The 26,641-nt window shown below is 40.8% G+C and overlaps 1 protein-coding gene across 14 annotated transcripts in view; it reads right to left on the reverse strand.

The window, feature by feature from the left end:
• LPIN2 (lipin 2) overlaps window positions 1-26,641 on the reverse strand; it is a 127,755-nt gene that overhangs the window by 56,754 nt on the left and 44,360 nt on the right. For 9 of the 14 annotated variants that reach the window (XM_074022760.1, XM_015440130.3, XM_005587093.5 and 6 more), the window contains one exon: window positions 5,780-5,980. In XM_074022760.1, the coding sequence (XP_073878861.1) occupies window positions 5,780-5,971 (192 nt within the window). In that variant the 5' untranslated portion in view covers window positions 5,972-5,980. Of the gene's footprint in view, window positions 1-5,779; window positions 5,981-14,099; window positions 14,133-17,067; window positions 17,203-25,444; window positions 25,625-26,641 lie in introns of those variants that run through there. The other 5 variants (XM_065534070.2, XM_065534061.1, XM_074022761.1 and 2 more) reach the window with 3 other exon arrangements.

Below are 26,641 nucleotides of genomic sequence, written 5' to 3' on the forward strand. Positions count from 1 at the left end.
GGTTCTGCAGGCTGTACAAGCATGGCGTTGGCATCTGCTTCGTTTCTGGGGAGGACTCAGAAAACTTTTACTCATAGTGAAAGGCGAAGTGGGCGCAGACACAGTCACATAGTGAGAGCAGGTGCAAGAGACTGGGGGTGCCACACACTTTTAAACAATTGGATCTTGTCAACTCAGCAAAAACTCATCCATCCCCAAGAGGATGGTGCTAAGCCATCCATGAGGGATCTGCCCCCACGATCCAAACACCTCCCACCAGGCTCACCTCCAACACTGGAGTTCACATTCCCACCAGGCTCATCTCCAACACTGGAGTTCACATTCCCACCAGGCTCACCTCCAACACTGGAGTTCACATTCCCACCAGGCTCACCTCCAACACTGGAGTTCACATTCCAACATGAGATTTGGAGGGGACATCCAAATCTTATCAACATATTTTGTCAAATTGCTTGTTATAAAACTCCTATGTACGGGCCGGGCGCAGTGGCTCATGCTTGTAATCTCACTACTTTGGGAGGCCGAGATGGGCAGGTCACCTGAGGTCAAGAGTTCGAGACCAACCTGACCAACACGGTGAAACCCTGTCGCTACTAAAAATACAAAATCAGCCGGGCGTGATGGGCGCCTGTAATCCCAGCTACTCGGGAGGCTGAGGCGGGAGAATCACTTGAACCCGGGAGGTGGAGGTTGCAGTGAGCCGAGATCACACCATTGCACTCCAGCCTGGGCAACAAGAGTGAAACTCTGTCTCAAAAAGAAAAACAAAACAAAACAAATAAACAAAAAACTCCTATGTATGAATAACATAACCACACTGAAGCAGGTGAGGAAGAATGGGACTAAGACCTAAGTCACCTTGGAAACAGCATTTTGACTTGTATTGTAAGTCTAAAGACATATTTTATATAAGTTACCCCAAACAAATATTGTGCAGTAGTTGGTACATTCACAGAGATTTGAGTTAGCAATTCTGAAACTATTTTGTGTTAGGATTAACTAAGCAGATATACTGATGATAATCAGAGCCATGTTTCCCGTTGAAAGAGAAAAATTATAAATAAGGAGGGGGAAGAAGCCTGTGATGGTAGATGGGAATTGGAGGAACCCGTGTGCACTCATGATTTTTATATACAGATGCAGGGGTGTGTGTGTGTGTGTGTGTGTGTGTGTGTGTGTGTGTGTGTGTGTGTGTGTGTGTGTGTGTGTGTGTGTGTGTGTGTGTGTCTGTGTGTGTGTGTGTGTGTGTGTGTCTGCACACACATCCACCCATGCTCGGGCTGCCTAGAAGCAATGATACCTCAGAAGTAATGAGCACACCTAATAACCAGATCTTTGTTTGTAAATACTATTCTTCAATGAAAGGAACTGAGGTAAAATAACTAATGCCAGAGCTGAGGCAGGGAAAGTAGCTTCTTCTGGAACATCTTCAGGTACCGGGAAGTAAGGGTTCAAAAACTGATGGGAGCATTTCAAAGGCACTCAACTTGAAGGACCTATACTAACAGTCAAATTGGGACAATTTGAGCAACTAATTTCATTTTTGGAGGCTATCCATTTATCCAGGGTAGCCGGGAAAATAGAAGAATGCTTCTGTAACATGCAAATTCAGACTCTTATTCATCTACCACCTCAGAAAAATTAACACTTCACAGCCCTGACTTTTAGAAATCAAGTATGACATTCCTCAATATGACTACTTACTTTATTATCTTTGTCTGACTTTAAATGGAGTTTAGTCTTTCCAAAAATTAAACCTAACATCAAATTATGCCAATATTGGCAATACTTAAAAGAATATGCTGTGAACTCTTTAGGCAACAACAACACAAAAATTTTAAAAATATTTTGAGAGAGCACCAAGTTGGAACAAATTCTTCCCACCAAGGTGATTATTTTAAAAAGGATACTAATTTGATATATTAAATGCTAGTAAAATGGTTTTTTAAAAACCCCTCATTTCCATATAGTCTTACTTCTTACACTGTGGCTTAATTGTGCTGAACATAATATAGGACTAAGATGCTGAAATGAAACTGGTATCTCTGAGAAACAGTCAATGTAGCAGACTTTCGAACTGGCTTACCACTCTTTGGGTAAGAATATCTCAAATGTCTTTTGGGAGTCTCTTCATCCTGTTTCAAATCATATACAAGTTGGGTCTCAAATCCAAAAATCTGAAATCCAAAAACGCTCAAAAATCTGAAACTTCTTGAGCACTAGCATGACACTCAAAGGTAATGCTCAGTGGAGCACTTCAGATGTCAGATGTCGGATTTTCAGATTTGGGATGCTCAACCAGTAAGTATGACGTAAATATTCCAAAAAATGAAAAAAACTGAAATCCAAAATGCTCTGGTCCCAAGCATTTCAGATAAGGGATATTCAACCTGTATTTCTGGTGTGGCTTTAGCGAGTAGAGGTAGACTGTTGTCCAAGCCAATAAATATACTCCTTTTCCAGCTACAGAAACTGGTCCCAGAGATACGTCTGTTCTTTTGACAGGGAGGCTAAATACTGATACCTCTGTAGGAAGCTCTCTCTCCACTGGGGTTGAAGTGTGAACAGATTGTGAGCCTGAGGTATTGGTGGCCATCTTACATTAGAGAGAAAACACAAGTGGAAGCAGAGCTGAGAGGTGGGGAAAGAAAAAGGGAATTCTGACAGCAAGTTTTTTTGCCTAAGCTAGTAGAGGATAAATTTCTGTCATTAGCAATGAAAATAGTTTTAATACACTGGGTTATTTAACTTTGATAAATAATCTGGCCAGATATGGTGGCTCACATCTATAATCCCAGCACTTTGGGAGGCCAAGGCGGGTGGATTACCTGAGATCAGGAGTTCAAGACCATCCTAGCCAACATGGTGAAACTCCGTCTCTACTAAAAATACAAAAATCAGCCAGGTGTGGTAGTGTGCACCTGTAATCCCAGCTACTCGGGAGGCTGAGGCAGGAGAATCGCTTGAATCAGGGAGGCGGAGGTTGCAGTGAGCAGAGATTGCCCCACTGCACTCCAGTTTGGGTGACAAAGCGAGACTCCATCTCAAAAAAAAAAAAAGAAACTTTTATAAATAATCATCAGTTTTCTGATATCAATAAAAATAAATTTTAAAATATCAAGTAAAGGTTTACTTTATAAAATTAAACTCCTAAGTTATTGAATTTACTGGGAGTACTGCTGTTCTATCAAACAATTACAAATCCATGGCAGTGGGAAAATTATTATACTAAATCACTCTAAACAGTGGTTTCAAGCTGGTCATGATTTCAAGTTCACTTCACAGGTACACCCATATTTGAAAAACTGGGGTCTTACTTTCAAATCAATGGCCAGCTTTCCCTAACCCAAACTGACTTAAAATAAGGCAAACAGTTAATGCAAATTGCCAGCATATCTCGAAGTAGGCATGATTTCAGGTTTACTCTCACAGTTTTTCAGTTTTCTCACAGGAAAGCTGTTTTGGTAAATCAAATGGCCACATTTCCTCCCAAACATATTTTTTTGGTTTCTGAGATACTAAGGGAGTAGGGGAAAAAAAATTATCTTTTCCTGTGTCTCACAGGTACATTCCTATTAAAAATGCAACGTTTTGACAAGAGAGTAACACGATTGTGTAGCTTTTGCACAGGAATTGTACTATTTCCTAATTAGTGGCACACAGCATGCAGGAAAAGGTGATTTATCTATTTGGTCACCATTTACAGATGTATAAGTGCTTATATACATATCTGCCTGCAGGTTCCATTTTGAAAGGCTTGACACTGATCCAACGTGATAAAAAACAATCCCAGCAAAAAAAGTAATGATGATTGATACCTTATCAGCAGTTTTACAATAGATCCATACAGAACTAATGGGAAACTTTGGTTTGTTGCCAATCACCCCAGAACAGGTCCAGACTGAAAGTAGTATTGGTATTACCACAAAGAAAGAAAAAATCCCAGAGAAGCTCAACTATGGCTAAATAACACTGTTGTGCAATGGAAAGTTTCTAAGTCCCCAAGTAACCCGCAACTGCTTTTACTTTCTAAAGCGTGACCCTGAACAGAGGCCAGACCACACAAGCCCTATTACCCTGAAATGTCGTTCTCCTGTAGAAACTGATTTTGTAATACCTAGAAATGAGACGTTATTCCTGGAGGAAAAAATAAAAAGAATATCTAGTTTTGTGAAATCCATTTTCTTTCACTCTCAAAATAACATTTAATTTAATTAAATAGAGGGAAATTTCTATTTAAAGATCAGCTATATAAAATAGCAGAAAGCTGAAAATAAATGTTTTCGACTTACACCGGTGGTCCTCTGCCACATACTTTTAGGTCTGTGCCAGAAAACGGTGAGGATCTTTTGTTGTGTTTTAAAATGCTGACAAAGCCTTTCTATGTTGTTTAAGTAGACACTGTGGGGCAAGTGTAGAAAGAGAAATCTTACTATGTACCTGCAAAGTGTTACTACTAGCTCTGTTTTCTCATTTGATTGACACCAGATATGCTAGCAAAACTTCTAGCTGCTCCATAACCTGAAGAGGATATACAAAAAAGAAAAACCTGGCCGGGCGCGGTGGCTCACACCTGTAATCCCAGCACTTTGGGAGGCTGAGACAGGCGGATCATGAGATCAGGAGATTGAGACCATCCTGGCTAACACAGTGAAACCCCGTCTCTACTAAAAATACAAAAAAATTAGCCGGGCGTGGTGGCAGGCACCTGTAGTCCCAGCTACTCGGGAGGCTGATGCAAGAGAATGGCGTGAACCCAGCAGAGCTTGCAGTGAGCTGAGATCACGACACTGCACTCCAGCCTGGGAGACAGAGCGAGACTTCGTCTAAAAAAAAAAAAAAAGAGAGAGAGAGAAAAGAAAAACCTACACAAATATCTTCCTCCTGAAAGAATCTTCCCTAAAACAAAATGAAAGTCAACCAGCCTATGGTCTGTTGGTTAGTATCTCAGTCAAATGTGGGGACAAGTCCTGGTATCAACACCATAATTTAGATTACAAAAGTTTTTACAGCTTTGTCAAAACAAAATGTGGCATTAATTTCCTTTAAAAAAACAAAAAAACAAAAAAAAAAACAGCCAGATGCGGTGGCTCTATACCTGTAATCCCAGAACTCTGGGAGGCCAAAGTGGGTGGATCACTTGAGGTCAGGAGTTTGAGACCAGCCTAGCCAACATGGTGAAACCCCTTCTCTACTAAAAATTCAAAAATTAGGGGGGCGTGGTGGTGTGTACCTGTAATCCCAGGCACTTGGAAGGCTGAGGTTGCAGTGAGCTGAGATCACACTGCTATACTCCAGCCTAGACAACAGAGCAAGACTCCAACTCAAAAAAATGTGTGTGTGTGTGTGTTTTCTTGACTATACCAACCTATTCCACTTACAATTAGTATGAAGTAACCTAAGTATTTAAAAATACTATATAAGGTAAAGGAAATTTTTATTTTTCTGAATATGCCTACGTTGTCCCATCTAGTTTCTGTTTTGCTTTTCTGAGTTGTGACGTGTAAGATTATTATAATAATTTTCAGTTTCCCTTTTTTTGAAGAGACTTCCTGCAGTCAAGCTTTCTGGTTTTAAAAGCAACTTCAAAAGCAATACATAAAGGTTGACTTCTCATAACATTGTCTCAACATCATTCAGGTTTAAAAAAAAAAAAAAAGCCCAGAAAGCTCACAATAGCGATTTATTCATAGAGGATGACTTTTCCACTCCTTGAGGACACTCACTCACTTTCTCTTTGAATCTCAGGATGACTTTTCCTCTCCTTGAGGACACTCACCACTTTCTCTTTGGATCTCAGGACTCCCAGCTTCCCAAACCGAACGTGAAAAGGTGAACACTGATAGCTGCCATCCTGCTGCTGTACCACGATGACATCGATGCACCCAGAGAGGGTGGCCTGGTTAATGCCCTTGTAGAGTTCCTTTACAGTGACAATCACCTGCCCAGCCAGCTGTCCCACATAATTCATGGTTTGAGACTACGAGAAACAAAAATTAGATGAGATGTTAACACTAAATTTGTGATCTATTGACAATGACAAAGAACAGTCGTAACAAAAACGACACCACTCACTCGTACGCCACATTTGGTATCATTAGCCTTGTTAATTTTGAACCCAACAGTCTCATGCTACCACTGTTTTTACACATTTCCACACATGGGCCACCCCAGACTATTCTCCTTTGCATCTGAGAGGCTGCTCCAGCCAGGGCCTGAGGCATTCCCTTTTCTTTCCCAGCAACCTGGATAGTACTGACTCTGCCATTAGGGACTTTTTCCTCAAAGTTAGGACCAGCACAGAGTCACCAAAGAACCCTGACCTCCTGCCCAAGACCCTTTGGAATCTGGGGCTACTGCATCCACTTTGGCCAGAGCAGCCTAACAGAAAAAACAAACATCATCCCCAGGAGAAACCAGAGATTCATCTCCCAACAGAACCAATGTAATAAATTACTGAGAGCTACGTTTTGTAAGGAACTATTAACAGAATAGTATGGTTCAGACACATGCTAGATTAAATAAATTCTGGCAAGTTTGCCTGAGCTTAGCCTACTTATAACATTACCTCTAGGGACAAATCCCTTCAATGCCTCAATATAACTAACTGGAACATGCATTCAAGTTCTACAAAGTTCAAAGCACAGAAAAGGGTTTTACTCTTGTTCCTCAACCTCAGTTCACTATTCAAATCAGAATCAAAAGGTCTGCAAGGAGTTCTCCAGAAAGGCTCAAAGGAGAGGAAGTACAGCTGAAGCCAGGGGTGGCTTTATTGCCTTGGCCCCAACCCCAACTTTTCCGCTAATAAAAAAACAAATCCCACCTTCAGTCCTAATGTCAGATTTCACTTCCAACTATTGAACACACTCGCACATTTTATTCATTAGATACTGACACCCCTACATTATGTCAAAGTACAATTCAGTGAAAGCCATTCTGGAGACTGGAATGACAGAGAGCAACCAAGAGACCCTGCACTGCTCCAGCCAATTCAGAGGCCAACGTTCAGCCAATCACAGGGCGGACTGACTGCTCTCCAGGCTGTCTGCCACAAGCAGCTCGTGGTTTCCCTACGTCCAGCTTGGAGGCTGCCTTGAGCTTAAAGTTCCATGCTCCATGTTCTGCGTTGCCCGCTGAGTTCAAAACTGAACTGGGAGAAAGAATGCTGTCTTCTTGGGAAAACTCAGGGGCTTCCAGGATATCTGCCTGCACAGAAATTCACTCTGCTCTTCACAGATGGGTGGCCACGGCAGAACCCTGATTCTAAATTGTTTCCCGTTCCTACACGCGGATGAATGTGTAATCAAGGCCCATCGGTTCTATACCATGAAGCATCGCCATAATTTTACCCTAGAAGAAATTTTTTAAATATTTTAAAGTTAATGTTACCAAGGCCCTAAAATGCAACCACAGAAGAGCTGGAAAACGCTTGTTCTGCAAAACTTACTCCTAAATAACAAAATAAGGTGACATCCTTTATGTGGTATCAAACAATTACAATCTGGTGATGGTTTTGGTTTTGGAATAATTGATTTGCCCTCAATAGCTAAACCAAATTAAGCACGTTATCAAACGCTCAATAATCATTTCTTGAATGAACAAATGAACTAGCACTAAATAAGAATTAAAAAATAAGAAACCTAAAAACAAACAAACAAAAAAAAGTGTAGAGAGGAAAGAGTGTTTCATCAAAATATTCATATAACATCCCATTATGTTTTTAATAATTAAATTTCTATTTTGAGGTCACTGTAGATTCACATGTGGTTCTAAAATACAACACAGCTAGATCTCATGCATCTTCCTTTTCATATTCTGTAAGTAATGCATAGTCACAACATGCTTTTTACCTATACAGCACACACATGAATTAAACAGCATCCAAGCAGTCAATCTTTGTATAACTGCTTGAATGGTGGGTGGCAATGTTAAAATGAATTTTATTACAAGAAACAAACAAACAAAAATCATAATTATTAGGCCTTTTCTTAAAAGAAACTAAAAAATGCTAACTTTTAAGCATTGACATTCAGCCACAAACAAGTCTTACAAACATAAATATGTAACAAGCTTCCATCAACTACAGCATAAAATTCATAATTAAGTGTAACTGTATCTATTCAAGATTATTTTAATTATCACGGTTAAGGGATGTGCTGTTATACGGGAAAATCTAATGTGTAAATGCCAGTTGCTAAATGTAGAAAAATACAGGTTGTCAAATAACTGGTTTTCTCTTGACAGATAATGAAACAATTACATTTATATTATGAAGGCTGGTAAAACAAAAGTAAAGGAAGGCCTGTAGCTGAAAGTGCTACACCCTGGGAACGCTGAGCAGCTGCCTGCTAGAAGGGTCACCGCAGCAGAGCTGGGGAAAGAGGCTTCCTCAGTCATGTCCAGAGGAAACGCAGTTGTTCATCACAGGCACGAGGGGTATGTTAAACAGTCTTCTCTTGAAGCAGAATCTAGCGCCATATACCTTATTCCTACATGCCAGCCCAGCACAGCCACACAATAAGAACCAAGTCAGACCCGTCCTGGTCAACACCTGGGAAAGCCACACTCTGAACCAGCAGCAGAAAAGATACACAATGAGGTAACCCAAATGTTTAAAAAATACAGCAAACCAACACATTATAAACTATTCCTCATATTTTATCATGAATGATGAGGGAAAATGTGGGAGGAGAAAATAAATAACGGAGAGTGACAGAGACCAAGGGAGAGCCATGCAGAAAGCAACAAACAAGAAGTCATAGAGAAAAAAGAACAAGAGCAAAGACAGAATATATAACCAGAAAGGCAGGCTGGTTTGGAGATGCCCACACAGAGAGCAAAACGTGGAAATGAAGAACAGTCACAGAAGCAGCATCCCTACCCTCGAGGCTTGCGGGCATAAATAAAAATATTAAAGTGCACTTGTTGATTCTTGGAACAAGAATACACCCAGCCCATTCTTTTAACAAATACCAAAAATGCTTCTAACACATCTCTGAAATACTCTAACATTAACAATAATCACACCAGAAGCAACTTTTTTTTGAAAGCCTATAACATCCCAAATTCTTCAACTTATACATTATCATCTCAGAATTACTTTAGAGGTGGTATTATTTCTATTTTTAAAGATAATGAAAGCTGGGTGTGGTGGCTCACATCTGTAATCCCAGCACTTTGGAAGGCCGAGGCAGGCAGATCATTTGAGGTCAGGAGTTCGAGACCAGCCTGGCCAATATGGTGAAACCCCATTTCTACTAAAAAAAAAAAAAAAAAAAATTGGCCTGCATCATGACGCATGCCTGTAGCCCCAGCTAGTCGGGAGGCTGAGGCAGGAGAATCACTTGAACCCAGGAGGCAGAGATTGCAGTGAGCTGAGATCGTGCCATTGCACCCCAGCCTGGCCAACCGAGCGAAGACTCCATCTCAAAAAAAAAAAAAAAGTATCAGTAAATAGGTTCAAATACCAGTCCCCTTCCTACAAAAACTGCTTAAAATTATTTCAATTATTTGATGTGTTCAATCAAAAATAACTTTTGTTGAGGAAAAGAGCTATCAGAGACACAAGGTAGTTAAAAAACAATAAGAAAAATTTATAAATTATCAGCACAAAATGGACACATTCTATTTTTATTTTCATTCTGAGACAGGGATTCACTGTGTTGCCCAAGCTGGAGGGTAATGGTGCGATCTCTGCTCACTGTAACCTCCGCCTCCTGGGCTCAAGCAATGCTCCCACCTCGGCCTCCAGAGTAGCTGGGACCACAGGAATGTGCCACCATGCCCAGCTAATTTTTGTATTTTTTTGTAGAGACGGGGTTTTGCCATGTTGCCCAGGCTGGTCTTGAACTCCTGGGTTCAAGCAATCCACCTGCCTTGGCTTCCCAAAATGCTGAGATTACAGGTTTGAGTCACCACGACTGGCCTCAAAATGGATACATTCTATACCACTCTTTTAAGTGTTTCAAAATCTGTTTCTTAACTTTATCTCCAAATATCTAATCAGTGCTAGTATAGTTAGTACTACCAACAAACACACAACTACACTTGTTACACGTCTCTCTTGTCAATGCTATGTCAACCTGTATGTTATCTCATACAGTCTTCACACACACTCATGGATTTGGTATTCCCATTTATATGTGGAAACTCGGGTTCAGAAACATCCAAGGTCAGCACACTATTAAATGGCAGAGCTAATATTCAAACTCAAGCATGAGTCTAGAACCTATGCCCTTAATTGCATCTCTAAGTGATAGAAATGCTCTAAGTAAACATGACAAAAGCCTTCATGAAGCCTCCAGATTGCTTACTGCAAGTGGGCCACTTTCAGCAATCTGAGTATCATTTTTACTTAATGCAACTTGGCTACATAATGATGAAATGATTACAGGGAGTCCAAAGAAGCCATACTCACCCTCCAAGTCTCCTCACACCACTACTATTAACCCTCCCACTGGACCACAGACCAGTGTTACAAAGCAGACTCCCGGGAGCGCCACACGTCGTGAGGCTTGTGGACAGAGATTACAACAGTTTTTACCAAAGAACATGCCATTGCAGCTAACTTTCTGCTCACGAACATGACGAGTATGCTAGCAGGGAACAGGGACAACAGATGCTTCAGGAAGTAGACAACAGGACACCGTCACCTAGGACGTGGGTCAACGTTCCAGCTTGCTCCTGTGCTCCTGGACCGAACTCCTTCAGGACACCCATGATTATGGTTTGCATTTGATTAGCATGTAACATTTTTCAAGAACTTCCTCAAATATACCTCATTTGATTTTCAAAAAGAGAATGTAGGTTACGATAGCAGGCATTATTAATTTCATTTTACACTTGAGATTGAGATAAGAGGTGTGTACCATTCACTAGAACACAGTTCTACCTATACTCAGGGTCCCAACTTTCTCTACTGCCTCTGACCCCTGGCTTAAATCATTGGGTCTCAAGGTCATGTGGTGTCCCTGAGGGCAAAAAAATCTGAGGGCTGAACTCAAGTTATACTAAATCCCTATGGTTTTCTCCAAGAATCCCAGAGTAACCTAGAGGTGGCCAGGTGTCTTATATAATATAATTCCTTATGATAACGCTATTTGGGAGACTATTAGGAAGACTAGAGAAAAAAAAGAGAAAAAATCTGCTTGGGAGAGTTAGGTAAGGCTTCATGGAGCAGAAAATATTTGTTCGAGTGGAAGTATGTATAAAGGGCTGAACAGACGAAGGAGGGGAGGTTCCCAGCGGGCAGTGCCAAGCAGACAGAACAGCTTATGGGAAAATGTGCTAAGTTTGAGAGACAAAAGTGAGATGATGCAAGGCCTTGGACTCTGGGCAAGTTTACCATGTGGGCAATGGGTGCAATCAGCGCTTCTGTTCAGGGAAGTGACAGGATTAGGTCACAGGAGGAGGATGAACTGGAGAAGAGGTAGCTAAACGCAGAGAGACTACTCCAGAAGTCACCACAACAAATTCAGGCAAGAGACTGCACAGCTCTAAGGCAGGAGAGACACACAGGGAGCTGAAAATCAGTTAGTCTTGACGACTAAGGGTAGATGCTAAGGGCAAGGAAACTGGTGAGGACCATGCCCCAATTTCTAGACAGCTAGAAATACCTCTGGCACATAGGTGGCATTCAGTGAATTCTGTTGTATGAACCAACTTAGAGATATGGAAATAAAAAGGGTAGACCTGGTAGGGAATTTCCTATTAAGGTTGAACTTAAAGAACATTACTTACTACTATACTGCTTCAAAAGTTTTTGTACATGAAAATCATTTGGGGTGGTTTTAAAAAACGGAAATTTCTCTTTGTTTTAAAGCTTAAAAACTAATTATGAAGATGAGCCAGGTTAGGGAAGCATAGTTCCATGTAAAAGTAAGAGCCCTCACTACTTTGTGCTACTTCCAAAATCAGTTCAACAGAAAACTGACTACACAAAGGATCCGAGCCTTGGGAATTGTCCTGTCCTTTGTGTTTTACAGAGAAAAAATACAGGGGAGTTTTTGAATCTTTCTGAGCTGGTGCTGGGCCTCAGAGGACTCCCTCCTGAGAGAATGAGATTTAGCCAGGATGAGGTGTGCTTTGGAGGATCTGAGGTTCCAGTCAACTCCCTGTAGATCACGAACTCTGTCTTTCTAAATTAGAGCAACCCCATCACCTCCACTGTTCGAAGGCGCAGTCAGGGAGGTTTTTATATCTAACTTTTTTCCCCACTAAATGAGGAAAACTGGCAAGGAGCACACTCTGGGTCAGTATTTCTCAGAGTGGTCCTTGGACTGTCTGCAACAGAATCAAGCTTTGGTGCTTAAGAATGTAGCTTCATTCATGAAAAATATGGGAAAGGGGGATAAAAATAAATACACGTTCCTGGACCCCAACCCAGACCTACTACCTAAAAAGCTGGAAATGAGGTCTTTAAAAATCTGTTACCCAAGATTCTGACAGACACCCAAGTTTGGGAACTAACTCTGGGCTCTGTTGGCAAGAACTTTCTCCTCTTAACCCTGATTAAGTTTGTTACAAAGACTAAGTTGTTATGGGCTCAAGTTCAGATCCTGTCGTATAAAGATGTCAAGATCTGTTAAGTGTGGATCAGAAGTGGAAGCAATAGATAGTAATAGAATTTCAGACATTTTAATGACAGCTGACCTGATTATTTTATGATACTTAAATTCCAGAACTGGCAGTGCTTCTGTCAAAAAACTCAGAAATTCTGGCCTGGGAAGACTGCTTTCCTAAGGACCCCTTCCACAATTACAACCAAATATTATTTCATATCAACCTTCGGGATACGTAAGAAGAGGGGATTTTCTGATTCAATATTTCTGTTTGGGAATTTAAACAGACACATAAGGCAATGGCCAGATCTGAAAAAACAGGGCTTCCTGGATTTCAATGATTTCAGTGCTCAGAGAGGCCCCGAAACACAAGGGTGAGCTCCCGTAGCCATGTCTATAATATGGGATCCAGGCCTTGGTATCTGCTGGCTGACCGGGGTGGGAGACATCTGGCCCAAACAGATATTCATGAAAAGTGTATGGAGAGCCAAGGCCACCCAAGACTGGGAGGGCTGGGCCACCTGAGATGGGACGCAGAAGGCCCACCAGCTCGGAACACCAACACCACAGGTAGCCTCTTGCCCTCTCGGCGTCTCTCTGAATGATGAACCAGTCATAAGTTTCTTTGTGGGGCTGTTCAGAGTCCATTTCTAATGTTGCCAACAAAGGATTTAAATCAAACAGGCTAGATCCTGACTGGATAAAGCAACCTGGAGCCCTATACCACCCTCCTGCAGATATCGGCCTGGCAAGACTAGCAAGAACATGCTGCAGATGTAACCCAGATAACACTTTATTCTACTTAACAATTTAATCTGTTAAGAAAAAAAATTTTTTTAAATTTTTAAAAAATGAGAAAATATGAAGCTGGCCTTAAGCTTAGTTCTCAGGGCTGTTAAGTTATAAATTAGGATTTTTGGATCTGTCACAACGTTATTTCCTTTGAGGGAATCTGAAAGCTCCGACTTCTGCTCACTGAGTTCACTTCTCTATGATGGTTTCAACACACTCACTTTCTATAAACAGATAAACTGCTTTGTTGGACCGAGTAGGGCTTAGAAAAGGGAAGACGCTTTCCCACTATAGCAATGCACCTTCTCTCCGAGTGGTGGCCCAGACCTTTACTCAATGACAGTGTCTGCTTTCGCTTTTCAGCACGTATAACTTAAGGAAGGACCATAAACATCACCTATTTCATCTCCAAAAATTACCAGCCCCCATCTTCTACCCACTCCAGTTATCGGCCCAATAATTTTCTGGACAATCCTTCAAAAGCCAACACCAGTTTTCATCTTAATCTAATATTTTGTAAGAGAAGCAAGGACGTTTCAGGTTTCCTCGGTAAGAAGGAAGTGGGATCAAAAAGGAACGTATATCCACAACAGACTGTGAATCCCCAGAGCACAATGGCAAAGATCAGAAAGATGATGGGGGGAGGATGTGTGGGCTTGGTGGCTGAGAAGAAAGCAGAGGTGACAAGATGGGATCCACTGCTGTGGGTGCCCAAGGCCCCCGCCCTCTCCCCACCACAGCACTCACCATGCAGCATGAACATTAGGCCACCTCCAAACTGAGTCCAGTAAAGAAGGGGATGTCCCGCAAGCTTCACTGTCTCCCGGAAGCCTAGCACAGTGCCTAGCAACAGCAGGTTCTTAATAAGTGGTTTAGGATCAATGAATGGACCAATGAATAAACGAATGAATGAATGCAAGGCCTAGTGAACAGAATCAGCACGGAGAGGGAGGAATATACACACTGTTGTGTTTTGTTTTATCTCACCGACTTAGAGTAAAATTCAAGAGGTAAGTGAAGATACATATAACCGTGCACTAAAAAATATAAAAAATAAAAAATAATTTTAAAAACCCAGGCCAGGCACAGTAGCTCACGCCTGTAATCCCAGCACTTTGGGAGGTTGAGGTGGGTGGATCACCTGAGTTCAGGAGTTTGAGACTAGGCTGGCCAACATGGTGAAACTCCCTACTAAAAATACAAAAATTAGCCAGGCATGGTGGAGGGCACCTGTAATCCCAGCTACTCAGGAGGCCGAGGCATGAGAATCACTTGAATCTAGGAGGCAGAGGTTGTAATGAGCCAAGATCACACCACTACATTACAGCCTGGGTGACAGAGTGAAACTCTGTATCAAAAACAAAACAAAACAAAGAAAAGAAATCCATGGTGGAAGTTAACCCAAAGTCCCCAAAGCAATGCTCATGTGTTCAGAAACCAGTACTTTCCTCCAGAGGCTGCTGAAGACCTCATAGAGAAAAACTTGCTTAAATCTAGTTTATGTCAGGGACAAAAATGACACCGCTTCAGGATGGGCAAATCTAAAAATATCCCTGTGAGAACAAATGACAGCCATGTAGATCATTCTGGAGAATACTGAGCAGCCCAGCAGCAACTTGCAGCAGAGACTGCTGGTCATCAGAGGAAGTCAGTGTGAAGTCAGCTGAGACAGAAGCAAGGGTGCCGTAACTGGAGATTATTACAGAAAACAAAGTGAAACACAACCACCAAGTTACCCATTTTCTACTAGTCAGCTGACTTTTATGAAAATGCCCAGTATAATTATGCTACAGAGCACAGCCTTTAAGAAAAACGGCTGGAAACAATAGTTTAATTTTCCTGTGCTCAACAATGTACCAGAACATTCATTTTCTTCAGCAACAGAACCTGGAACGGAGCAAGAAAAACTAGTGTTCAATTTCATCGTTAGATTTCAAAATAACACGTGTGGCTTAAGGAGATCCCAAAACGCCAAGCAGCATGCTCAAAAGGGGGCCCCAACTCCCTTACTCAGCCCCAACAACACTCACATGGCCCAACTTGTTTCCAACTATCACAGCTCTGTAAAACTAAACGGTTCCTGTTCCCACATTTCTCTTTAATGCTTCTCCCTTCATTTCCCAAAACGCAGACTAAGACCTTGTCATGAAGCTTTCTGATAATTTATTTCTTGTCTGTTCCCATCAAGGCTAAAATATGCCCTGTTTCGACCTCTGTACATGAGGTGACAGATGCTGTTTAACCTGATTGGCATTTAACCTGACTGGCAACTAGAGAGAAATGCAAGAAGTAAAATCATTAAGAACTGTAATCAGTTCAACATTCTGTTTATGATTAATAATGAAAGATATTAAACTATTACTTAAGTTAACCTTTGTGTAATGGTTATACCTACCAGCACAGAAAGAATTCCAGCTAAATGTTCATGCCAATTTAGCTATGAAATGAAGTTTTAAGATTACAAATAGCTGTACCTTGAACGATTCAAAATAGATTTTTCTTTAAAAAAAAAAAAAAAAGCACACACTTTACAGATAGTAAAACTAACCCTTTCGTAGTGTACAGTCATTAGCTGTGACCACACATTCCTGTAGCCACCACTATAGTCAAGTCAAGACACAGATCAGATTGTTCTCCAAAACGCCCAAACCCATTTGGAGTCAATCCCTCTTTCCTGCCCATGCCAATCACTGATCTGCTTTCTGTCTCTAGTCTTGCGTCTCTGGAATATCATATAAATGGAACCATACAGTATGTACCTTTGGATTCTGGCTTCTTTAGCTTAGCACAGTCCACATGACATTAATCAATATTCCTGCATGTATCAGTAGTCTGTTCCCTGTTAAGTAGCACCCCACTGTATGGATGTATCAAATGTTTATCCATTCACCAGCTAGAAGACATCTGGGTTGTTTCCAGGTTTTGGCAATTACAAATAAAACTACAGGTTGAGGAGTTTTATTTGTAATTGAGACCTTTTCCAAAATGCTCAGGACCAGAAATGTTTTGAATTTTGGATATTTTCAGATTTTGGAATATTTGCATATACATAATGATCCAAGTCCAAACATAAAATTCATTTATGTTTCATATACACCTTAAACACATAGGCTGAAGGTAATTACAGAAAATATTTTCAATTAATTTTGCACATAAAACAAAGCTTTAACTGCACCTTGACTGGGATCTATCACCAGGGCAAGTGTGGAATTTTCCACATGTGGCATCAAAGCATTTTGGATTTTAGAGCATTTTGGATTTCAGATTTTTGGATTAGGGATACTCATTCTGTACTATAAACATTTGTGTACAGGCATTTGTGTGAACGTAATTTCATTTTATTTGAATATTTTAAAATGGGATTGCTAAGGTCTATTTCTACAAAGTTGATTTTACTGGTATTGTTTTTAAGGTATCTTCAGTGTCCTTGGGGGAGCCTATTATTAGAGAAATCCTTCCTTACATTATTTTACAAACTGATAATAATTTAACTGTTTTTTAAGTTTGGATTTTCACATGTGGGATTTGCTTAAAATGTAAATTCACCTCTATACTGGTGAAAATTCAAATTCATTTTCTCACGGTCTTAACTTTTTAAACATTGTATATCCTCGACAAATTACATAAGCTCCACTCAGATGTTTTCTTCATTATTCTTCCTAATGTTAGTTACAGGGAGGTGATGAGGGAAAAAGAGGAGAGGGCGCTAACTCACCCCTTCCAACTGCCATTTTAGGCTGGGTGCGGTGGCTCACACTTGTAATCCCAGCACTTTGAGAGGCCAAGGCAGAAGAATCACTTGAGCCCAGGAGTTTGAGAGCAGCCTGGGCAATGGAAGGAGACTCCATCTCTACAAAGAATTTTTTAAGAAATTAGTTGGGTGTGGTGGTGCATGCCTGTAATCCCAGCTACTCCGGAGGCTGAGGTGGGAGGGAACACCCGAGCCAGGGTGGTGAAGGCTGTAGTGTGAGCCGTGTTTGTGCCACTGCACTCCAGCCTAAGCAACAGAGCAAGATCCTGACTCAAACAACAACAAAAAATTGTTCAAACCCCAAATGCCATTGTACATACCTCATCTGATTTAATCCTCACAACTAGGTGAGGTAAATGTTATATTCATTGTACTAATAAGAAAACTGATGTCCAGAGAAGCAACTTATCTATAGTCAAGCAGTTACCCAGAGACATGACCAAACAAAAACCCTGGTATGTCCACCTTAAATACCCATGTTAATTTCACTGAAACCTAAAACAGCTCCTAAAAATTCATGGAATTTTCAGGCTATGTGCGGTTAAGAATTTCATAAAGGCTTTTAAAAGGCTATGATGATTCTTCTATATGCTACCACACACGAAAAATCTTAAGCCTTTTTTTTTTTTTTTTTTTTTTTGGAGATGGGAGTTTTACTCTTGCTGCCCAGGCTGGAGTACAATGGTGCAATCTTGGCTCACTGCAACCTCTGCCTCCCGGGTTCAAGTGATTCTCCTGCCTCAGCCTCTCGAGTAGCTGGGATTACAGGTGCGCGCCACCACGCCCAGCTAATTTTGTATTTTTAGTAGAGACGGGGTTTCTCCATGTTGGTCAGGCTGGTCTCGAACTCCTGACCTCAGGTCATCCTCCCACCTCTGCCTCCCAAAAATGCTGGGATTCCACGCCTAGCCAAGCCTTTTATTATGAGTAGTCTTACAGATATGATTACGTTATGATCATAAAAGTGTGTTTTAAGGGGTATGTCCTTACCCTAAACCTTCTAAAAGAACTGTGTAATTAACCTATTTTAGTGGCGACTATTGATAACCATAGCAACTCTAAAATAAGCCAAGAAATCTGATTATTCAGCTTAATTCCACATACAAAAGGCACACAATTTTAGCAGGTTGCTATAGAAACCATGTGTAGTACTTTCAGGGTTTACTATCACTGACATTGGTGGGATACAATTTCCTTTGAAACACTCCAACTCTATCGGAAGTTCTTTCTATTTACACACCGACCTAGAAGTCAGGAAAGCGTACGATTCTTCCACCATCAAAATTACAGCCCCAGACTGGAAACAAATTAATATATTACTATAGGTTCTATGTCTAGGGAAGGACAGGTTAAACTTTGCTCATCCCCCCTTATTTCCCATCTCGTCCTCTCTCACCCATCAAAGAACTTTAGTTAATATCACAGTTAACATTAACACAATTAGGACAAGTTTAAAATGTCAAGTAATTACTTGTCCTAACTGTGTTAATGCCCTGGGTTGAAGGTCCCTCAACCTGTATCATATGGTACCCTAGTAATGAGGGTAAGAACAAGCCAGATGGACTACCATTGCAAGTCCTGTAGCTAAGGTGGCAGCTACCAAATTAACAAGCACATGCAAAACCAAAGTTCACAGTCAGTACTCTCAACAACTGGGGTTGAAGGGCTTCTTATCAAGAAGTTTGACAGAGCACCTGCTTTAGAAAGCAAACAACACTTGGAAAAAAGAATGTAGACTGCCTGATCAAAAAGAAGATAACTCCAAGATTAAAATTAATTTGGTTTTAGTGGAATCCTGAGCCTTTCTGTCATTTGTATGCGTGGATTGTTTTTTGAAATGTTTAACAGCTTCCCTGCGCATTCAACCCACTAAACATTTCCTGAGGTGTGCTCAATTTCTCTGACAAATTTTTATAAGCATACTAGCCATGGAACTATACCACTTCCCACAGAAAACAGGGGACTGGCTTTACTAATGAGGGCTAGCTAGGAGTGACATACAAATTCTTTTTAGTATAAGAAAAAATTATATATATATATATATATATATATATATATATATATATATATATATTTTTTTTTTTTTTTTTTTTTTTTTTTTTTTGAGACGGAGTCTCGCTCTGCCGCCCAGGCTGGAGTGCAGTGGCCGGATCTCAGCTCACTGCAAGCTCCGCCTCCCGGGTTCACGCCATTCTCCTGCCTCAGCCTCCCGAGTAGCTGGGACTACAGGCGCCGCCACCTCGCCCGGCTAGTTTTTTGTATTTTTTAAAGTAGAGACGGGGTTTCACCGTGTCAGCCAGGATGGTCTCGATCTCCTGACCTCGTGATCCGCCCGTCTCGGCCTCCCAAAGTGCTGGGATTACAGGCTTGAGCCACCGCGCCCGGCCAAGAAGAAATGATATTAACCCAGTTATGGAAAACAATACTTCACCATGGAACAGAGTGTTCATTAACAAAGAGCACTTAACTAAGTCATAATAGCCTTTGGATCCACAGATATACATCCAGAAGTCATCGTTCCAAGTCTAATTAATCATAAACACCTGAGGCTGGGTGTGGTAGCTCACGTCTGTATTCCCAGCACTTTGGGAGGCCAAGGCGGGCAGATCACCTGAGCCCAGGAGTTCAAGACCAGTCTGGGCAACATGGCAAAATACAGTCTCCACAGAAAAATACAAAAATTAGCCAGGTGTGGTGGCACATGCCTGAGGTCCCAGCTCCTTAGGAGGGCTGAGGTGATGGACTGCTTGAGCCTGGGAGGCAGAGGCTGCCTCCTACACTGCACTCCAGACTGGGTGGCAGTGAGACTTTGTCTCAAAACAAACAAACAAACAAAAAACACCATAAACACCTGGGAAAGCTTCTAAAAATAAAACTTTCCAGAGAGGAAGGCTAAAATGAACCCTGTGGTGTTGGACTGGAATTGGAGGTCTCAGTATGAACTCATGGTTTTAAAGTATATACACAGGTAACTAGATGCAAAAGCACTGATGTGTTTATACCTAGAAAACACACTCAAATATCCTAACTCTATTAACAGGACCTAGAATCAAGGATACTCTCAAAACAATGTGCGTATCTATGGCCCAGATCTTGCTTTCTAAATATCATTCTTCAATAAAAGGAACCAGGGCTCTTTGGAGAAGTGGTTGATTCATTCCACGGCTATGGGCAGGAAAATACAAGATAATGCTGGAGCATCTTATGGAGCCAGAGACTGGGAAATGCTCAAAATCAAAAGAGCGAGTGTATGTCAGAGAAAAAACCAGAAGTATACTTCCAAGAGCTAAACACAGAACAATTTGAGCAACAAAATAGGATTACTAGATTATAATCAGTTGAATAAAATATTCTTGAGTCCTCACTGATAGAATAAATTAATATATAAGTGAGAAATGACAGCTCTTACAGATGAATTCTAATTAATGAAGAAAAAAATGAAACCAGAAACTCACTATTGGAATATATCACAGTATTATTTATGGAAGGCAAGATCCATCAATGGATGTTAAAAATAGGAGGCAAAAGTTTGAGGAGAGGCCGGGCTTGGTGGCTTACGCCTGTAATCCCAGCACTTTGGGAGGCCAAGGTGGGTGGATCACCTGAGGTCAAGAGTTCAAGACCAGCCTGACCAACATGATGAAACCCCATCTCTACTAAAAATACAAAAAGAAGCTGGAAGTGGTGGCACCTGTAGTCCCAGCTACTCAGGAGGCTGAGGCAGGTGAACTGCTTGAAGTCGGGAGGCGGAGGCTGCAGTGAGCCAAGACAGCGCCACTGCACTCTAGCCTAGGCGACAGAGAAAGACTGCGTCTTTTAAAAAAAAAAAAAAAAAAAAAAAGGTTGAAGGAGAAACAAGATGTCTGGATATTCATAAAGTATTTTCCCCAAGATACACATTCATTACAAAAGAAAAAAACTTTTAACTCTACAGTAGAGAAACCCGGAAGACACAACCATAACCAAGTGATCGGGAAAACTTAAGACACATTCACCTCAGGGACTCCTGGTATGACTCACTGAAAAGGACTTCGGAGGTATTCTGACCAAAAACACACAACCTCAATCTAATTATGAGACAACATCAGACAAACCGAAGTAGAGACAAATTCAACAAAATATCTGACCGGTGCTCATCAAAACATCAAGGTCATGAAAAGCAAAGACTAAAGAACTGTCACAATTGGAAGAGACTAAGGAGACAGGACAATTCAAGGTAAGGTGGGGTTCTGGAACAGAAAAAGGACATTAGTAAGAAGAATCTGAATAAAGGCTGTAGTTTCATTTTCAAAACAAAACAGTTATTCTTGGCCTCCATTACTGCCTTCAGTTCTGCTTCAGTCTGTCTGGGAAATCTGTATTTTCTTTTGAAAGCTCCACAGGGATTCACTCAGCAATGAGTCAGATGTGGGCATCACCGTCCTTGCGACTTGTTTCTCACCCCCGGCTGCACGCTGGGAGTCACTGAGGTGCCTGGGGAATCCTCATGACCAGGCCACTCCCTCTGCAGATTCCAGTGCAAGTACTTTTGAAAGCCTCCAAATGATCCCAGAATGTAGCACATCTCAAGCTGTGTCTCAGGACCACAGGTGCATGGAATGAGTTCCAAACCCTCCTGTTTTCTTGACAGTGAACAGAGCTGAAGGAGGGTGTAGTTCCTGTTCCTTTCCTGCCTCACTTCCTGGCCTCAAGTGATCCGCCTGCCTGGGCCTCCCAAAGTGCTGGGATTACAGCTGCGAGCCACCATGCCCAACCGGGATTTTTATTTAGATCCTTGCAGAGTTGTGTCCATCTCCTCTAGGCCAGGCCAGCAGCCTGACCTTTTGGGACATCTAAACGCACCGTGATGGAACTAAGGTGTGTTTTCCCAGCACACAAAGACTACACCTGGATCACATCTACAATACAGGGCTCACCAGGCACTCTAAGGAACTGAGTATGTCGAGTATGTAATCAGGACCAAGTATCCAGGCAAACTCAACATGGCAGCATTCATACAGCCATTTGCTGGATATCTGCCCAGCTGTGTTATTCATAAACCCAGAGCAGCAAAAAATTCAGACATATTAGTGAAGGTAAACAAAAAATATATATATTTACATGCATCTATGGGGACTCAGTTGTAGCACAATAAATATTTGCTAAATGAAGACAATTTTGTTTCCTCTACATTAATAGGCTTAGCTATGCAATATACAGTCTGTGTGGAGACAGTTTATGTGCATGTATTTCTTAATCGTAAACTATTTCTAAGTCCTTCCTTACTGAAAACAGATGGGGGCATAAATATAAAAATGAAAAAAATGAAAAAAACATAAAAATGAATAATAAATAATTTTCAAACAGCCGAAACATATTCATGTCCGTAATCCCAAAACTACTCTCCCCGAAACTCCTGAGCTCATCTGTGGCGAGCATGCTTTGAAAACAAAGACTTTCAGAGAATTTACTCCCCCCCAAACTGCCTGACCAGTAATCTTGTATGGTCCCCCAATATATCCTCTTAGCAGGCCTCAGTTTTCATTTCAGTGCACACTGTCACTTGGCTAGTGAGCCTACCAAAGCACACCTGTAGGTTTACTAGAATCTTCTCCCTCGAATGCAGCTACTTCTGCAGGGCTTAAGGAACCATCACCCATTCATAGCTCAGTGGCAAGAGCACAAACACTCCTGAAACGCAGGGGAGTTAGGAGGGAGGAAAGGTATCATTTTCAAGCCCAAAGTTATTAGCTGTGGAGAGTGGGAGCTAAAACATGGCTTTGAAAATGGAGCTCAGAAAATGTTTATCTCAAAAATTTTGGTGAAACCTGGCCCTTATCCAGAAAGAAAGAGGAAATTCTTGCATTAGCCCTTCCTTGTTCTAGAACTCAGAACTCTGGTTGAGTTCTCTGGCTAATTATGAGACAGTTAGGTATAGTAACATTATTTCTACAAGGAAACAAAATTTCACTCAATTAAATACTTTTTTGAACACTGGCCACGCTAGACTGGAGGAACTAATTAGTTTTAGACTTGTTCACCTAGAGTTGTTCTATGAATCTGGGCAGCAATCAGTAATGACAATGTGTCATGGGTAGGGTTCCCCACCACTAACCTCAGCCCCACCCCAAATTCCAGGTGGATTCAGGGTTTCCTAACTTAGCACGAAGCACTCTGCCTCATATCATGTGCCCCACCCGCAGGGTGACTTGCCACCTCCGACCACTGTTTGTGTTATTAAATCTGGTTGAGCTTTTTGGCATCAACCAGAGGTGTCCAGGTCCTTTGATAAACAGCTCACAGAGCTGAGGATTGAGGGGCACTGCCCTCAGGGCTTCCTGGAGTCCCCTGCAGCTGGTGAGGATGTGAAGACCCAGGATCAAGCCTCACTTCTGCTGGAGAAGAGGTCTGGGCTCTGTGCCAGGGGTTCTCTCTAATAAGAATGCTCAGGTGACCTCTAGAGTCCCTCCCAGCTCTAAACTGTAGACAGGCTCCAATTCTATAAGCATTTCTGAGGATTACAAGTTTGGCTAAGAACTCCTGTAGTATATTCTTCCCAAACTTAAAACAAAAAAATGCAATCAAAGTGATTTTTAAAAATGGGGTGAAGATATGGCCAGTAGATTATTCTGGGACTTCAGGGTATTTTAATATAAAATAATTTAGCTTTTTCCTTAGCAAATAAAGGTATTGTCAATTCTTGTTTCAAAAATATGAAAACATGGTCTTTGAAATTTCCACGTTTCTAACAAAGCACAGAAATCTTCTCATGGTTTTCTAAATCATGAGATGATGCCTTTATATTCCCAAATCACAAAACCATGAGGAAAGACTCTTTCAAAACTTAAACTGTCACCTTACAAGAGGGGTGCTCAGAAAGGATGTGACTTGTAAGGAGTGTTCAGGTCACAGAAGGCCTGGACCCTGAAAAACAGGGTTCTCCCTCTCACCACACACACCCAGGTTCTAAAGTCAAACTCCTACGTAATCATTACAGGCTACTAAGCAGATATCAGATCCTTATCCCAAACGTTAGCATTAAGAAAACTCATGTTTCTCATGGGACAGGGAGGTGCCTCACTAGACTTCAGTGTTCTAATGGCAACATAAAACCGAACCGTTAATAGAATGCAGTCTAAGCAAACACCCCTTGACCTCTTTCTGGAAAACACCAGCAGACACAAGTCCTAAGAACTTCCTGTGACGGACAGTTTGTGTGTGTTAGTGCTACTTAATCAATGAATAATTTTTAAAGTATTTTGTAAAAAGTCAGCAAGGTTCTCTATTCTCCCTTCTGACCTTAACAAATGTGAGTCAGCCTGTATGTGTATACACTCTATAATATTAAAATGTTGATTTCAAAAGCAAACTGCCTCCCTTGGTAGCACCTGACTCTTCCATTCATATTCAAACCACATCTTCCCATTAGTCCCTGAGAACTCTGAACAAGCACACTTTTACTAACAGATCCAAAAGCAAAAAGCAGAGTGTGATAACATTTTTAAAGATAATAAACATTTGTATAACCTTAAAACTAAAATCAGATTATGAGCCACAGATTTTAGAAACTAATTTTTGTCTCACTGATTTTACGCTTGTTTTCATAAAAATATCCATCCTTAATTTAAAAAAAATAATCTTGAAAATACGTGTTTACTTCTTACTATTTTTAAAGGAAAGCTTCCACAGGTAGAGTTACACTGTCCTCAAGTCAATTGATTTTGTTTCCTTAATGCAGATTTCTGGGACTTACATTAAGCTTATACAACTTGTTCTAAGTTGTATCTTGTAACAAGAGAGAAAACTCTGGATTAAAAAAGTTCAGGCAATTTACATTTTCCCCATGTATTTCAAGCTTACAAAAATGTCTTGTTTATGATCACAGAAGAAAGCACCTGCAACCACCCTCTATAATATATCCAAATACAACGTCAGCTTCAAGACATTAGTTTACCATTCCAATAATTATGGCTAGGCCAACAAAAACTGTAACACTTTTATACGATTTTTACTACTACACTTAAATGCAAAGAGCATGTGAAACCAAATATACTATTTTTGAAACGTAATTTTTAAAAATTCTCAGTTTAAAACAGCAACTTCATTTTTTCCCTAGGAAAAAAAGTATTTTGTTAAACAACAAATAGAGACAGTAGAAAGATGGTACAGTGAATGAAGCAGGGTAGGTAGCCAAAGACTTCTGTTCAACATAGCACTTAGAAGTTAATAAAATTCACCACAACATTTTCCTAAGGACATTAATTAGCTTTTTTGTTTTGTGGGTGCCGTCCCCTCTTCTCTCAGTAGTGTCCAGATTGAGCAAGCAGGGAAGGGAAGAGGCACATTGGGAGATGTAACTCACCAGGATACCAGGAGGGGACTTGTCATGGTAAACATCTTGAGTTTTACTTAATGAGCCTTCACAAACCTCCTCATCTTCCTTATCATCTTCTAAGTAAAACATCTTGAAAATCAACTAGCATGTCTTTTTTCAGAGATGAAGGTGTATAACCAAAACAGAAAGCTGCTCTCTTGATAAACTGAGTACAAACCACTTGCAGACACAGTTATATGGCTAAAACAGAAAGGAAATGGTTCTAACAAAAAAAAAAAGCAATGCATACACAAGTTTACCAATGAGATTTGCTCAAAATGCCTCAACCCCTTCTCCCCGAAGGAGATAAGCAGGGGCATGGGACAGGTTGTGCCATGTGTTTACACTGATAGGCACCAAGACCTGCCCAATCACATGATGGCCACTGCAGCTTCCATCACACAGGACAGGGATTGAGTTAATGATTCTCTAAACCAATCACATCCTCATTTTTTAGAAATTAAAACAGCTACTATACATATGGAGACTGATCTTATGTAAGCTAATCATGTAAGGGAAGTCATTTACATACATTTTCCCAGCAGCAGGGAGCTTCCCAAAGTCAGCCAGATGACATGCTTCAAAGAGCCCAACTAATGAACACTTTGACTTTGTCAGACTGGCATGACCCAAGACATTCTCACAATTCTGGGAGGCATTCTGCTCAGCACTGGATATAACAAGCAGAATTTACTTCATTTCAAGAATATGATAATGCAACATTGTAAAATTCAAACATTCCCGGTATTTCTTTGGCAGCTCTCAATAAGTCAACACATAGTAATTTCAACTGAATTTTTCTAAAAACCGAAAGCACACTTAACTCACATGGACAAACATACTAGATTTCTGAATTAAGATATACTATTTTTTTCATACCATTGTCTAGGATTGTGCTGTTCATCACAAACAGCCGTTAGCCACATGTGGCTACTGAGCACTGGCAATCAGGCCAGCACCAACTGCAGTGTGCTCCAAGTGTAATGTACACACTGGATTTCCAAGACTAAGAATGAAAAGAGAATAAAATAATCTCATAATTTCTAATATATACTACATATTTAAAGGATATTTTGGATATATTGAGTTAAATAAGGTATTACATTTACTTTTACCTAGTTTTTTCTTTTTCCACTTTTTAAAATGTGATTACTAGAAAATTTGAAATTACACATGTGGCTCACA

The sequence above is a fragment of the Macaca fascicularis genome, chromosome 18 (assembly GCF_037993035.2).
Source record: "Macaca fascicularis isolate 582-1 chromosome 18, T2T-MFA8v1.1".
Lineage (NCBI taxonomy): Eukaryota > Metazoa > Chordata > Mammalia > Primates > Cercopithecidae > Macaca > Macaca fascicularis.